We start from the raw sequence: 13,161 nt of genomic DNA, 5'->3' as shown, positions 1-13,161 counted from the left end.
GGGCTCTGTCATACTCGGCAATCAGCAGCAGCATCAGCAGCATCAGCAGCAGTAGCATCAGCAGCAGCAGCATCAGCAGCATCAGCAGCAGCATCAGCAGCAGCATCAGCAGCAGCAGCAGCATCAGCAGCATCAGAAGCATCATCATCAGCAGCAGCAGCATCATCAGCAGTAGCAGCATCAGCAGTAGCAACAGCATCAGAAGCATCATCATCAGCAGCAGCATCAGCATCATCAGCAGCATCAGCAGCATCATCATCAGCAGCAGCATCAGCAGCAGAATGGATTCTGCGCGCTGTCGCCTGGCGAAGCGCGGTGACCTGGCCGCCGCCTCCCCGAGCCAGAGACTCGTCCACAGCTGCCGGAGCAAGCGGAGCGCCGTGGGCGGTAAGGGACCCGAATCTCTCGCGCGCAACAGACTTTGGTTTTAAACGTGCGTGTGTGTGTGTCGGTGTGTGTGTCGGTGTGTGCGTGTAAGTGTGTGTGTCGGTGTGTGTCAGTGTGTTTCGGTGTGTGTGTGTCAGTGTGTGTCGGTGTGTGTTTGTGTCAGTGTCGGTGTGTGTGTGTCTTGTTGTGCGTGTCAGTGTGTGTGTCAGTGTGTGTGTCGGTTTGTGTGTGTCGGTTTGTGTGTGTCGGTGTCTGTGTGTCAGTGTGTGTGTAGTTGTGTGCGTGTCGGTTTGTGTGTCGGTGTGCGTGTCGGTGTGTGTGTCGGTGTGTGTGTTGTTGTGTGTGTGTCGGTGTGTGTGTCGGTGTGTGTCGGTGTGTGTGTCTTGTGTGTGTCGGTGTGCGGAGCGGTAGTGTAGCGGTTAGTGCACTGCGCTACGAACCCAGCGACCCGAGTTCGATTCCCGCTCACCGCGAACACCAGTGACGATTATCTGAACCGGTCCTGGGCCTCTCCTAGGTCGACTCAGCCTCAAATGAGTACCTGGTGCAGTGGTGTGTAAGCATCATCGTTGCTGGGGAGACAAAGGCGGCCGGGGCGTGGTGTTGGCCACCCACCCCCTCGCTAACAGCACTTGCCCCAACAGTCTTTGAAGGCTATACGGGGGCATCTTTATCTTTGCTACAGTATCCATGGGGAGTTGGTAGTGTGGTGGTCAGCGCTGCACTCAACCCGAGTTCGACTCCTGCTCACGGCCAGCGTCGGTGACGAATGTCTGATCCGGTCCTGCAACTCCCTCTAGGTTGACTCAGCCTCAAATGAGTACCTGTGCCTGATCGGTGCTGGCCACCCCCCCCCCCCCCCCCTCGTGTCATAGGCGCTCGCTAACATCAATCTTGCCGCAAGAGTCTGTTAAAGGCTGTACGGGGGATCTTTGTATTTTGACCTCGCTTTCTATGGACGCGTCCATCTCCACCAGGGACACCCTTGGCAATTGAGAAGTTTTCCTGTCGAAATTACTTGGCGATGTTTTTTCTCGTTATTCACGAGCTTGCTATCCGCGATTCTGGATATCGCGTCTGGAGCTCGACACGACTGCTGCGTCTCGGGAGAGAGAGAGAACGTGATGAGATAAAGTGATGAGAGATAAAGTGACGAGAGATAAAGTGACGAGAGATAAAGTGACGAGAGATAAAGTGAAGGGAGATAAAGTGAAGAGAGATAAAGTAACGAGAGATAAAGTGATGAGAGATAAAGTGATGAGATAAAGTTACGAGAGATAAAGTAAGGAGAGATAAAGTGATGAGAGATAAAGTTACGAGAGATAAAGTGACGAGAGATAAAGTGACGAGAGATAAAGTGACGAGAGATAAAGTGATGAGAGATAAAGTGATGAGAATAAAGGGATGAGAGATAAAGTGATGAGAGATAAAGAGATGAGAGATAAAGAGATGAGAGATAAAGTGACGAGAGATAAAGTGACGAGAGATAAAGTGGTGAGAGATAAAGTGACGAGAGATAAAGTGGTGAGAGATAAAGTGACGAGAGATAAAGTGACGAGAGATAAAGTGGTGAGAGATAAAGTGACGAGAGATAAAGTGGTGAGATAAAAAGAGATGAGAGATAAAGAGATGAGAGATAAAGAGATGAGAGATAAAGTGATGAGAGATAAAGTAATGAGAGATAAAGAGATGAGAGATAAAGAGATGAGATAAAAAGAGACGAGAGATAAAGTGACGAGAGATAAATAGATGAAGAGACGGGAGATAGCGAGATCACTTCTCGAAGCTTCCGACGCATCTGCGGACGCAGCGCGTGCACCGTCTTCGTCGAGAGCCAACGTCGTCGACGTCGTCGCCCACGACATTCGCTGTTCACGAGCATCCTCCAGGAAGTCGCCCTCGCGAATAACGAGGGAGACGCCGTCAGGAATACAACGCTTCGTGTGTGACGTGTGCGTGCGTCCGTGTGTGTGTGATGTGTGTGACGTGTGTGTGTGACGTGTGTGTGTGTGACGTGTGTGTATGTGTCCGTGTGTGACGTGTGTGTGACGTGTGTGTGTGACGTGGGTGTGACGTGTGTGTGATGTGTGTGTGACGTGTGTGTGATGTGTGTGTGACGTGTGTATGACATGTGTGTGATGTGTGAGACGTGTGTGTGACGTGTGTGAAGTGTGTGTGTGTGACGTGTGTGTGTGACGTGTGTGTGACGTGTGTGTGTGTGACGTGTGTGACGTGTGTGTCACGTGTGTGTGTGTCACGTGTGTGTGTGACTCGTGCCTGCTAAGGGAGTCCACGTGACCTCAGACCGAGAATTTTGCGTGCTGGTGACGCGTGAGATCGGGGCACTTGCACCGACCAGCATCTTTGAATGGCCAACATCATTGATCATTACAACAACCAACATCATTGATCATTACAACAACCAACATCATTGATCATTACAACAACCAACTACTTGACGGGCTCGGTGCTAAGCGTGGGCTAGGTATTGTACACGTGCTCTATTGTTGTGTTGCTGCTCAGCGAGGAGAGGGCCCGGGAGTTGAGCGCTGGTATAGAGCAGCCGTTCTTCTTCTTCTTAACCTGGGGCGCATCTCGAGATGCCCTCTGTGGGGGTGCGAGCCACGGCCACATCTTGTTTAGAAGGTTAATCATCGAAAACACAAATTAAGCACACGGCCACGTAAGTTACAACTTACTTTGTGTCATCAAACCCCGACGCGGTTCCTGACATTATTCGTTTGTTTTTAGCGATTGAGAAGCAAATGGGTTGCAGTGCTCCAGTGAAGGTCGATAGGAACCGAGCGGTGTGCAGAGTTCGGCTCGCAATGAGGAGGAACCTCGCGAATTCGATTCCCGGCGGGGGGTTCGGCTCTTCGATGGAATTGTAGCGACGACTCCGGCGGAGTTTGTGGTACGAGTCGGGGGGGCCCTGACGGGGAGTTGAGAGCCCCCCGCGACACTTTCGACGGTGAGACGAGAGGCGTCGTCGCCGCCTTGGCCCGCGCGGCCACGTGGCCGGAGGGCTCTCGAGGGAACGTGATGATGATGATGAATGAACTCATTCATCGGTGAATGAATGGATTCAGGAATGTCAATAAGTGTGCACGTAATTGAAGTCAAACGGCCGGCGCACACACACACACACGTACACATACACGTACACGCACGTACGTACACACAAAGACAAACAAAGATTCCCCCGGTATAGCCTTAACAGACTGTAGGGGCAAGTGCTGTTAGCGAGCACCTATAAAGGCCGGCACGGTACACAAGGGGGTGGGTGGCCAACACCACGCCCGGCCGCCTTTGTCTCCCTAGCGGCGATGTTTAAACATCGCACCAGGTACTCATTTGAGGCTGAGTCGACCTAGGGGAGGCCCAGGACCGGTTCAGATAATCGTCACTGGTGTTGGTCGTGAGCGGGAATCGAACCCGGGTCGCCAGGTTCGTAGTGCAGCACGCTAACCGCTACACTACCGCTTCCAACGCACACACACACACGCACACATACGCACACACACACGCACACACACACACACGCACACACACACACGCACACACGCACACACACGCACACACGCACACGCACACACACGCACACACGCACACACACGTACACACACACACGTACACACGCACACACACGCACACACGCACACACACGTACACACACACACGCACACACACGCACACACACACACACGCACACACACACACACGCACACACGCACACACACGTACACACGCACACACACGTACACACACACACGTACACACGCACACACACGCGCACACACGCACACACGCACACACACAGACACACACACACGCACACACACACACAGGTGCACGAGGGACTGAATGAAGGCGAACGAACCCAATGGAGGCGGTTGTCGGTCTCGGTCGTTCGCTTGGCGCGGAGTGCGGAACGTCGACGAGGCGACGCGGGGTCGCGATCTGCGTCCGTGCCGCAGGAATCCGATGAGCTGCAAAGCTCTTTAGTTTCTCTCTCGCGCGCCCAGGCGTCCAGTGAGCACGGACAGAGCCGCCTCACAGCAGCTCAGCAGAGGCCAGTGACTCTGCTGAGCCGCCTCACAGCAGCTCAGCAGAGGCCAGTGACTCTGCTGAGCCGCGAGTCTACATCGCGATAGAGGGGAGGGGGGCATAGACATAGAGTAGGGAGAGGGGGGGTAGAGAGAGAGGGGGTAGAGAGAGGGGGGGTAGAGAGAGGGGGTAGAGAGAGGGGGTAGAGAGAGGGGGTAGAGAGAGGGGGGGTAGGGAGAGGGGGGGTAGAGAGAGGGGGTAGAGAGAGGGGGTAGAGAGAGGGGGGGTAGAGAGAGAGAGGGGGTCGAGAGAGAGGGGGGGGGGGGAGAGAGAGGGGGGCGAGAGAGAGGGGGGGTAGAGAGAGGGGGTAGAGAGAGGGGGTAGAGAGAGGGGGGGTAGAGAGAGAGAGGGGGTCGAGAGAGAGGGGGGGGGGTAGAGAGAGAGGGTTGGGGCAAGAAGGAGCAGAGCTTGAAATCTTTGGTTAAATCTTTCTTTTAAACAGGGGGGGGGGCACATAAAGCAAAGCATTGAAAAAAAAATGATGAACGAAGCAAAGTGCTGACTACACCGAGGAGCATCTTCTTGTTTCCTCTGATCGTAAAAAAGAGGGGGGGGAGAGGGACATAGAGAGGGGGGGGCAGAGGGAGAGGGGAGAGAGGGGGGGGGGCATATAGAGATAGAGAGGGGGGGAGGGGGTAGAGTTATATCCACTCTGTGTGCAGGACGCAGCGAAGAACGTCACCTGGTTAAATAAAAGGTCCCAGGATGGCGTGTGGCTGGGAAGAGCCACTGCAATAACGCGGCCGCGAAGAGCGATGGGGTCTGGAGGTGTGAAGTGGAGGGGAGTTGATGTTTGGACCATCTGGCCAGTGCGTGTGTGTGTAGTTGTGTGTAGCTTGTGTGTTTGTCTTTGTGTGTACAGACGGTGGTAGAGCATTGGGTTAGCGCTGCGCTACGAAGCGGCCGAGCCGGGTTCGATTCCCGCTCACGGTCAACACCGGTGACGATGATCTGAACCGGCGCTGAGCCTCCCCTAGGTCGACTCAGCCTCAAATGAGTACCCGGTGCGATGTGGTAAACATCGCTACTGGGGAGACAAAGGCGGCCGGGCGTGGTGCTGGCCAACCAATCCCTCGTGTGCCGTGCCGGCCTTCTTGATAGCTGCTACTCGCTAACAGCACTTGCCCCAACAGTCTGTTAAGGCTATACGGGGGATCTTTGTCTCAGTGTGTGCGTGTCAATACTTGAGATGTCAAGACTGTCGAGGTCAAGGCAGCGGCCGCCTTTGTCTCCCCCAGTTCCGATGTTTTAAAATGTGCACTCATTGATTCCCATTGAGCGACTTTCACACCTCCACTCGCGTGGCCGTTTGCATTGTTTGTTGATGCAACTCGCTAAACCGGCCCCGTACTGGACAACTTCAACAACGACAAAAGCGCTTCACAGCTCATCGGATTCTTCCGGGATAAATACACGATTCTCACTTTGATTCCACACTGCACCGGGTACTCAACTTCAGGCTGGGTTCACCCAGGGCCCCATTCGCGCGGATGGATGCTACCCAGTTTGCAAACTGGGTAATAGCGCAGTGCGCTAATCACTATGCCACTACTCCCCCCGTGTAGCCTGTGACAGACTGTTGGGGCAAGTGCTGTTAGCGAGTAGCACCGATGAAGATCGGCACGGACACGAGGGGGTGGGTGGCCAACACCACGCCCGGCCGCCTTTGTCTCCCCTAGTGGCGATGTTTACACATCGTACCAGGTAGTCATTTAACGCTGAGCCGACCTAGGGGAGGCCTAGGACCGGTTCAGATAATCGTCACTGGTGTTGGCCGTGAGCGGGATTTCGAACCCGAGTCACCAGGTTCGTAGCGCAGCGCGCTAACCACTACACCACCGCTCCCCACAAACACCCACCCACAGACACCACAGATACCACACACCCACAGACACACACCCACAGACACAGAGACGTGACTGTCTGGGGTCTCAGCATGTGGTGTCCATGTGGTGTCCGCTCTTAATCTTCACACGGGATCACGCCCGCCGCAGACCCGTGGGCTCACACCGTGGCCTGAACAGCAGCGGTGTCGCCTGCGGGAACACCGACACACACAGATAGAGACAAAGGTCCCCCGTGTAGCCTTCACCAAGCTGTCGGGGCAAAGCTCTGTGATTACGAAGGCCGAAAGGCGCACAAGGCGGTGGGTGACCAGCACCATGCCCAGCTCACGTTTACACACCACGCAAGGTACTCATTTGAGGCTGAGTCGACCTAGGGGAGGGCCCATGACATCTTTAAATAATTGTCACCGGTGTTGGCCGTGAGCTGGAATCTAGCTCGGGGCTCCGGGTCCGTAGCGCAGCGCGCTAACAGCTACACTACCGCTTCCCCACAAACACACACATACACACACAGACACACACACAGACACACACACACAGACAAACACACACACAGACAGACACACACAGACACACACATACAGACACACACACAGACACACACAGACACACACACAGCTAGTCACACAGACACACACACAGGACACACAGACACACACACAAACACATACAGACACACACACAGACATACACACAGACACACAAACACAACAACAACCGCCATTCGCCACTAAGTGGCGGTGACGTCACCACAATACACACAGACACACACACAGAGACACACACACAGAGACAGACACACAGACACAGAGACACACACACAGAGACACAGAGACACACAGACACACACACAGAGACACACACAGAGACACGCACAAACACAGACACACACAGAGAGACACACACATGTGGGCCACATGGCATCTTATTTAATTACCCCTCGCAGCCGCGCGTGGACATCTGGCAGGCAGGAGGGTGCCACCTCCACTCATCCCGCACAGCGCCACCCAGACCACTCGGGCGCGCCGGTGGTGGCGCTGCGACAGTCACGATCACAGAGCCCCCCCCCGCCGCCTCTTGCCACCACGACTCCAATTGTGGATTCAAACTTTTCAGGATTTTTGTTTATTTGAAAAAAAAGAATCACCTGGACTTGTGTACCGATGTTACCCTCGATTTGACTCTGTTTACCGATGTTACCCTGTGTACCGATGTCACCCAATGGCAACACAATTGATGTTACATTGATATTGACCAGATGCTTTGTATGCATCTAGGGCGCTGTGTTAAATGCTTGACGATTCTGGACTGCCCTCCACTTTCAATGCAGCTGCGATGGTTCTCTACGAATCTCCGGTGTTAGCGCGTCTTGTCCAACCAACGTGTGTGTATCTGCGTGTGTGTGTCTGCGTGTGTGTGTCTGCGTGTGTGTGTCTGCGCGTGTGTGTATCTGTGTGTGTGTGTCTGCGTGTGTGTGTCTGCGTGTGTGTGTCTGCGTGTGTGTGTCTGTGTGTCTGCGTGTGTGTGTGTCTGTGTGTGTGTATCTGTGTGTGTGTGTCTGCGTGTGTGTGTCTCTGTGTGTGTGTCTGCGCGTGTCTCTGCGTGTGTGTGTGTCTGCGTGTGTATGTGGCTGCGTGTGTGTGTCTGCGTGTGTGTGTCTGTGTGTGTGTCTACGTGTGTGTGTCTGTGTGCCTGTGTGTCTGCGTGTGTGTGTGTCTGCGTGTGTGTGTATCTACGTGTGTGTGTCTGCGTGCCTGTGTGTCTGCGTGTGTGTGTGTCTGCGCGTGTGTGTCTGTGTGCCTGTGTGTCTGCGTGTGTGTGTGTCTGCGTGTGTGTGTGTCTGCGTGTGTGTGTCTGCGTGTGTGTGTCTGCGTGTGTGTGTGTCTGCGTGTGTGTGTGTCTGTGTGTGTGTGTGTCTGCGTGTGTGTGGGTGGGGAGCGGTGGTGTAGCGATCAGCGCTACGAACCCGGCGACACGAGTTCGAGACCCGCTCACGGCAAACCCCGGTGACGATTATCTGAACCGGTCCTGAGCCTCTCATAGGTCGACTCAGCCTAAAATTGGTACCCGGTGCGGTGTGTAAACATCGCCACTAGGGAGACAAAGGTGGTCGGGCGTGGTGCTGACCACCCCACCCCTTCGTGTGCCGTGCCGGCCTTCATTGTGGCTACTCGCTAACAGCACTTGCCCCTACAGTCTCTTAAGGCTACACGGGGTGGGGGAGGGATCTTTGTCTTTGTCTACAAAGGCCGCCGTGTTTGCTCTCTTGAAGGCTCAAGCCAAGAGGACGGCACGGATGGGAGAGATCTCCACCACCTCCACAACCACCACCACCACCTCCACCACCACCTCCACCACCTCCAGCAGCAGCAGCACCACCAGAGCTCTCACCCGGCACCGCGGGTGAGTCGACCGTCGGTGGATGTTGCCTTTCGGCCGCCAGTCGCGTAGCTAGCGGGGGCGGGCAGCCAGGGGGTACCTTCCCCCCCCCCCCACCCCTTGACATCCACCATGAGATTTGTTTTCAACAACAGTGTCAAGAGAACAACGAACACTGATTTAAAACGGAGCGCCCCGACACCGTTGAATGTGTAGGGGTGTTATGGGAGGAAAACGGACCCTGGGGGGCTGTGGGGGGATGCTGTGATCCCACTAGGCCTCGGCAAGGTAAGGTAATTTTCCCCTTTTACCGGGTAAAAGGGTAAATGTAAAGGGTAAATGTGTCGACATGCCATGGGGTAAGGTAAAGGGTACAGGGTAAAGGTAGCTCGGAAGAATTACTCGGTAAATACGGTACCTTGTTTACCCATTAAAGCTCCGTGGCGCAGGCCGTGGCCTCCATTTAATAAGTAATATTTAAAAAAAACTTTTTAAAAACACGCTTTTATTAAATGTACTCGTAATGGCAGAACTCCACGACTCCAGGAAGTGGCCCCGAGGCTTGCCATAACGTAAGAGACCGTGGACAATTACAGCCAACGTCAGTTGAGCATGGACAATTAGAGCCAAGCCGAAACATAACATAGAAAAAATAATGTTTAAAAATATATCTATTTTTTTATGATAGAATATAGTGTTGTCATCAGTATGACATAAGTATACCAAGTTTGCAATCGATACCACATTAGGAAGTGGGTTAAAATTTAGTTACAAGATTTGAGGATACAACAACGACGACGACAACAACGAACGTGTAAAATTGGAATAATCGAGAGTATTCTATATGATAAAAGCGCTCTACCTAGCATTTACCAGAGGTGGGACAAAGTCATTGTTATGCAAGTCCAAGTCGAGTCTGAAGTCATCAAATTCATGACTCGAGTCTGACTCGAGTCCAAGTCACATGACTCGAGTCCACACCTCTGGCATTTACCGTTATACATGTGTAATAACAGCCATAGAGGGTTCACGTGGGGATTGGCTTGCCAGTCCTGCTCGTAGCCAATAAGGGTTGAGATTGGGACCATGGCCCATGCGTCATCACGACAGGTCATCAGAAGTGATTGGCCTAGCCATTCGGGGCCCCAGCTAATGGGGAGCCGGATGAGGAGCGTGGTCCCGGGATTGACAGGGAACCATCGAGAAGGGTCGAAGCTGTCCATACACGATTGGCTGGGGGAACCACGTGACGAAGGTCTTAAGAGCGAGCGAGAGGGAGCGATCGCGAGCAGACTGAAACTAACAAGAGCAGGGTCACGCGCGGACGGGGCCTCGGGTTGTCACGTGCGCGGAGGGGACTTTGTGCGTAGTCTGTCCTCTCTCCGTTGTCTGCCAGCAACGGAGAGTGAGTGAGGAAAGTGTATGGTGGAGTGGAAATAAAAAGGACTGATTCCGAAGCCGTCTCCTGGAAGATTATTACACATGTGTAGTAGTTCCCCAGTAATTACCCTGTAAGCGGGTAATTTGTATGGGGTAAGGGTAAAAGGTAGGCTCGTTGCTTTTTACCTTACCTGCTAAAGGGTAAAAGGTAAGGGTAGAGTGATGGTATTGTGGTAAGGTAAAAGGTAGGCTCGTTGTTTTTACCTTTTAACTTTTACCTTACCTTGCCGAGGCCTAGATCATCCCACACAGCCCTGCCCCTCGGTGGCAAGTTCGTATAAAAGGCAGAGAGCCAGAGAGCTCGAGGCAGACGTTGGGAACGGGTCAAGATGAAGAACCAGTGAAGATCGAAGGCCAGCTTAGCTAGTCCCTGGAACTCCCTCTGGTCGCTGTCCTTCTAAGTGCCGACTTCGTGTGGCTGGTGGTCGGGATCTGTGCCTAGCCAGGGCCAGATCAGCTCGTCTCCTTGAGAGGACGGGTGGCAGCTAGCCTGGGAGTGCTTACTGCTAATAAACAGTTATACGCTGTGGCTACGCAAGTGTTAATACACGCGTGGAGAGGCCGCTACCTCTTCAGTTATACGCTGTGGCTACGCAAGTGTTAATACACGCGTGGAGAGGCCGCTACCTCTTCAGTTATACGCTGTAGCTACGCAAGTGTTAATACACGCGTGGAGAGGCCGCTACCTCTTCAGTTATACGCTGTGGCTACGCAAGTGTTAATACACGCGTGGAGAGGCCGCTACCTCTCCAGTTATACGCTGTGGCTACGCAAGTGTTAATACACGCGTGGAGAGGCCGCTACCTCTTCAGTTATACGCTGTGGCTACGCAAGTGTTAATACACGCGTGGAGAGGCCGCTACCTCTTCAGTTATACGCTGTAGCTACACAAGAGTTAATACACGGGTGTGGCCTCTAGCTCGACCGTCCCCGTCGTCACTACAAATGTTCGAGGCCGTGAGCGGAATGACGATGCGAGTCGCGACCGTGCAAAGTGACGAATCGAACATTGGGGCCTCACTTGACCCATTGTCGCACCCCGCTGATCTGACAGCGTCGTCACTACGCCAATGTTTGCGGCATTCGATAAAAAAAGCCGCGTTTGCATTCGCCACCGATGGCAACGAGTTTCATTTTTGGTCCAAATTGCTTGAACATTTACCCGCGCGCGCCACTGCTCAATTGGGAAACGCTCATAACAAGGGTCAGCATCAGAATCTCGATTTCGACGAGAGAAATCCGATGACCTATGAAGCTGTTTTCACAGAACCCCTCCCTTGAAAGGGAGTTGAGATTCGGTGAGGTCCGTGCTGTGCCTAAACAAACCGGAAGGTCGTGGGTTCGATCCCGACCCTCATGAGACCTGCATGTTGAACTTCTTTCGCACCGTACGTAGCCAACCACGCTAATCGGAGGTGCGGGGGAATGACGACAAACTAACACACACAAGCGGTTCTAAAGAAATGAGTTTGTCAATGTAGATGATGATTTAAAAGTGCATAGCTCCGGTGGCTTCCTGATATCGGAAGGAAGAGCGTTCCAGACGGCCGCAGAAGCGCATCTGACAGTGCTATCCATTTGCATGGTCTCCCTCTGCTCTGCAGAGTATGTGAGTGTGTGAGTGTGAGAGTGTGTGTGTGTGTGTACGTGTGTGAGTGTGTGATAATGTGTGTGTACGTGTGAGTGTGTGTGAGAATGTATGTGTGTGAGAGTGTGTGAGTGTGAGAGTGTGTGTGTGTACGTGTTTGAGAGTGTGTGAGTGTGTGTGAGAGTGTGTGAGAGTGTGTGTGAGTGTGAGAGTGTGTGAGTGTGTGTGAGTGTGTGTGAGAGTGTGTGAGTGTGTGTGAGCGTGTGTAAGCGTGTGTGAGTGTGTGAGAGTGTGTGTGTGTACGTGTTTGAGAGTGTATGTGTGTGAGAGTGTGTGAGAGTGTGTGTGTGAGAGTGTGTGAGTGAGTGTGTGAGAGTCTGTGTGTGTACGTGTGCGGGGAGCGGTAGCGGTTAACGACGCCGCACTACGAACTCGCGACCCGAGTTCGATTCCCGCTCAGCGACCAACACCGGTGGCTATTATATCTGAACCGCTCCGGGACCTCCCCGAGGTCGACTCAGCCTTGCTTCTCCACCCCCCTCCCCCCTCCCCCCGGCAGCAGGAGTCCCTTGACGTGGTGAGGCCGGGCGCGCCGTGCCTGGACGTGGCCGGCCTGCTGGCCTGCGCCGGGTGCTCCGGCCGCGTGCGGCCCCCGATCCGCCAGTGCCCCCGGGGCCACCTCGCGTGCACCCCCTGCACCGTCGCCGCGGGGCCTTCCCCGCGGTGCCCGGCGTGCTGGGGGCCGGCGGCCGCGGCCAGGAACCTCGCGCTCGAGAGGCTGGCACTCATGTGCGGGGTCGCCACCTAGCGCCCCCTCCACGCCCACCCCCCTTCCCCACCCGGGAGATCTCCTCCAGCAAGCCGTGGAAGACCTCCTGGGGTCTTCCTCCTGCTGGGGTCTTCCTCCTGCTGGGGTCTTCCTCCTGCTGGGGTCTTCCTCCACTACAATTCGCACGAGCGGGCGACGTTCGCTGCGACAGAAGTTTGATGTACATGCGACGTACAGTGCCCGGGGCGACTGTTGATACTTGCCGGACGATGTGCACTGAACGTTCTACTTGTCTACTGGCCGACTGTGAAAACTACTGATATCTCTGAACTACTGGACATTGTGAAAAAGGCTTTAGAGCTCATCGGATTCCTCCAATCTAAACAAAGATTATGAATGTAGGGGGCCCTATTGTAAAGTTTGACATCTCGGGACCGGTCCCCTCCTCCCAGCCCCCCTTTTGGGAAGTTCCGAGATCCTCCCCCCACGCCCCCCCCCCCCCCACGTGCCCCCCCCCCTACGTGCCCCCCCACGTGCCCCCCCACGTGCCCCCTCCACATGCCACCCCACGTGCCCCCCCACGTGCCCCCCCTACATGCCCCCTCCACGTGCCCCCCCCACGTGCCCCCTCCACGTGCCCCCCC

The 13,161-nt window shown here is 54.4% G+C and overlaps 1 protein-coding gene across 1 annotated transcript; it reads left to right on the top strand.

Moving 5' to 3' along the window:
- The first annotated feature begins 281 nt into the window (after positions 1–281).
- On the top strand, positions 282–12,556 carry LOC133355887 (uncharacterized). The gene is made up of 3 exons (XM_061573302.1): positions 282–387; positions 8,614–8,744; positions 12,311–12,556. Exons 1-3 carry the CDS (start codon positions 282–284, stop codon positions 12,554–12,556), a joined length of 483 nt encoding a protein of 160 aa, XP_061429286.1.
- Positions 12,557–13,161: the final 605 nt, after the last annotated feature.

Source organism: Lethenteron reissneri, chromosome 52 (genome assembly GCF_015708825.2).
Source record: "Lethenteron reissneri isolate LAM-NWPU_2019-01 chromosome 52, ASM1570882v1, whole genome shotgun sequence".
NCBI lineage: Eukaryota > Metazoa > Chordata > Hyperoartia > Petromyzontiformes > Petromyzontidae > Lethenteron > Lethenteron reissneri.
This window is presented reverse-complemented; position numbering and strand designations above follow the sequence as displayed.

Coding starts and splice junctions, on each gene's coding strand:
- LOC133355887 (XM_061573302.1), top strand. CDS start 282: ATGGATTCTGCGCGCTGTCGCCTGGCGAAGCGCGGTGACCTGGCCGCC. Junction 388..8,613: donor CAAGCGGAGCGCCGTGGGCG/GTAAGGGACCCG, acceptor GCTCTCTTGAAG/GCTCAAGCCAAGAGGACGGC. Junction 8,745..12,310: donor GCTCTCACCCGGCACCGCGG/GTGAGTCGACCG, acceptor CCCCGGCAGCAG/GAGTCCCTTGACGTGGTGAG.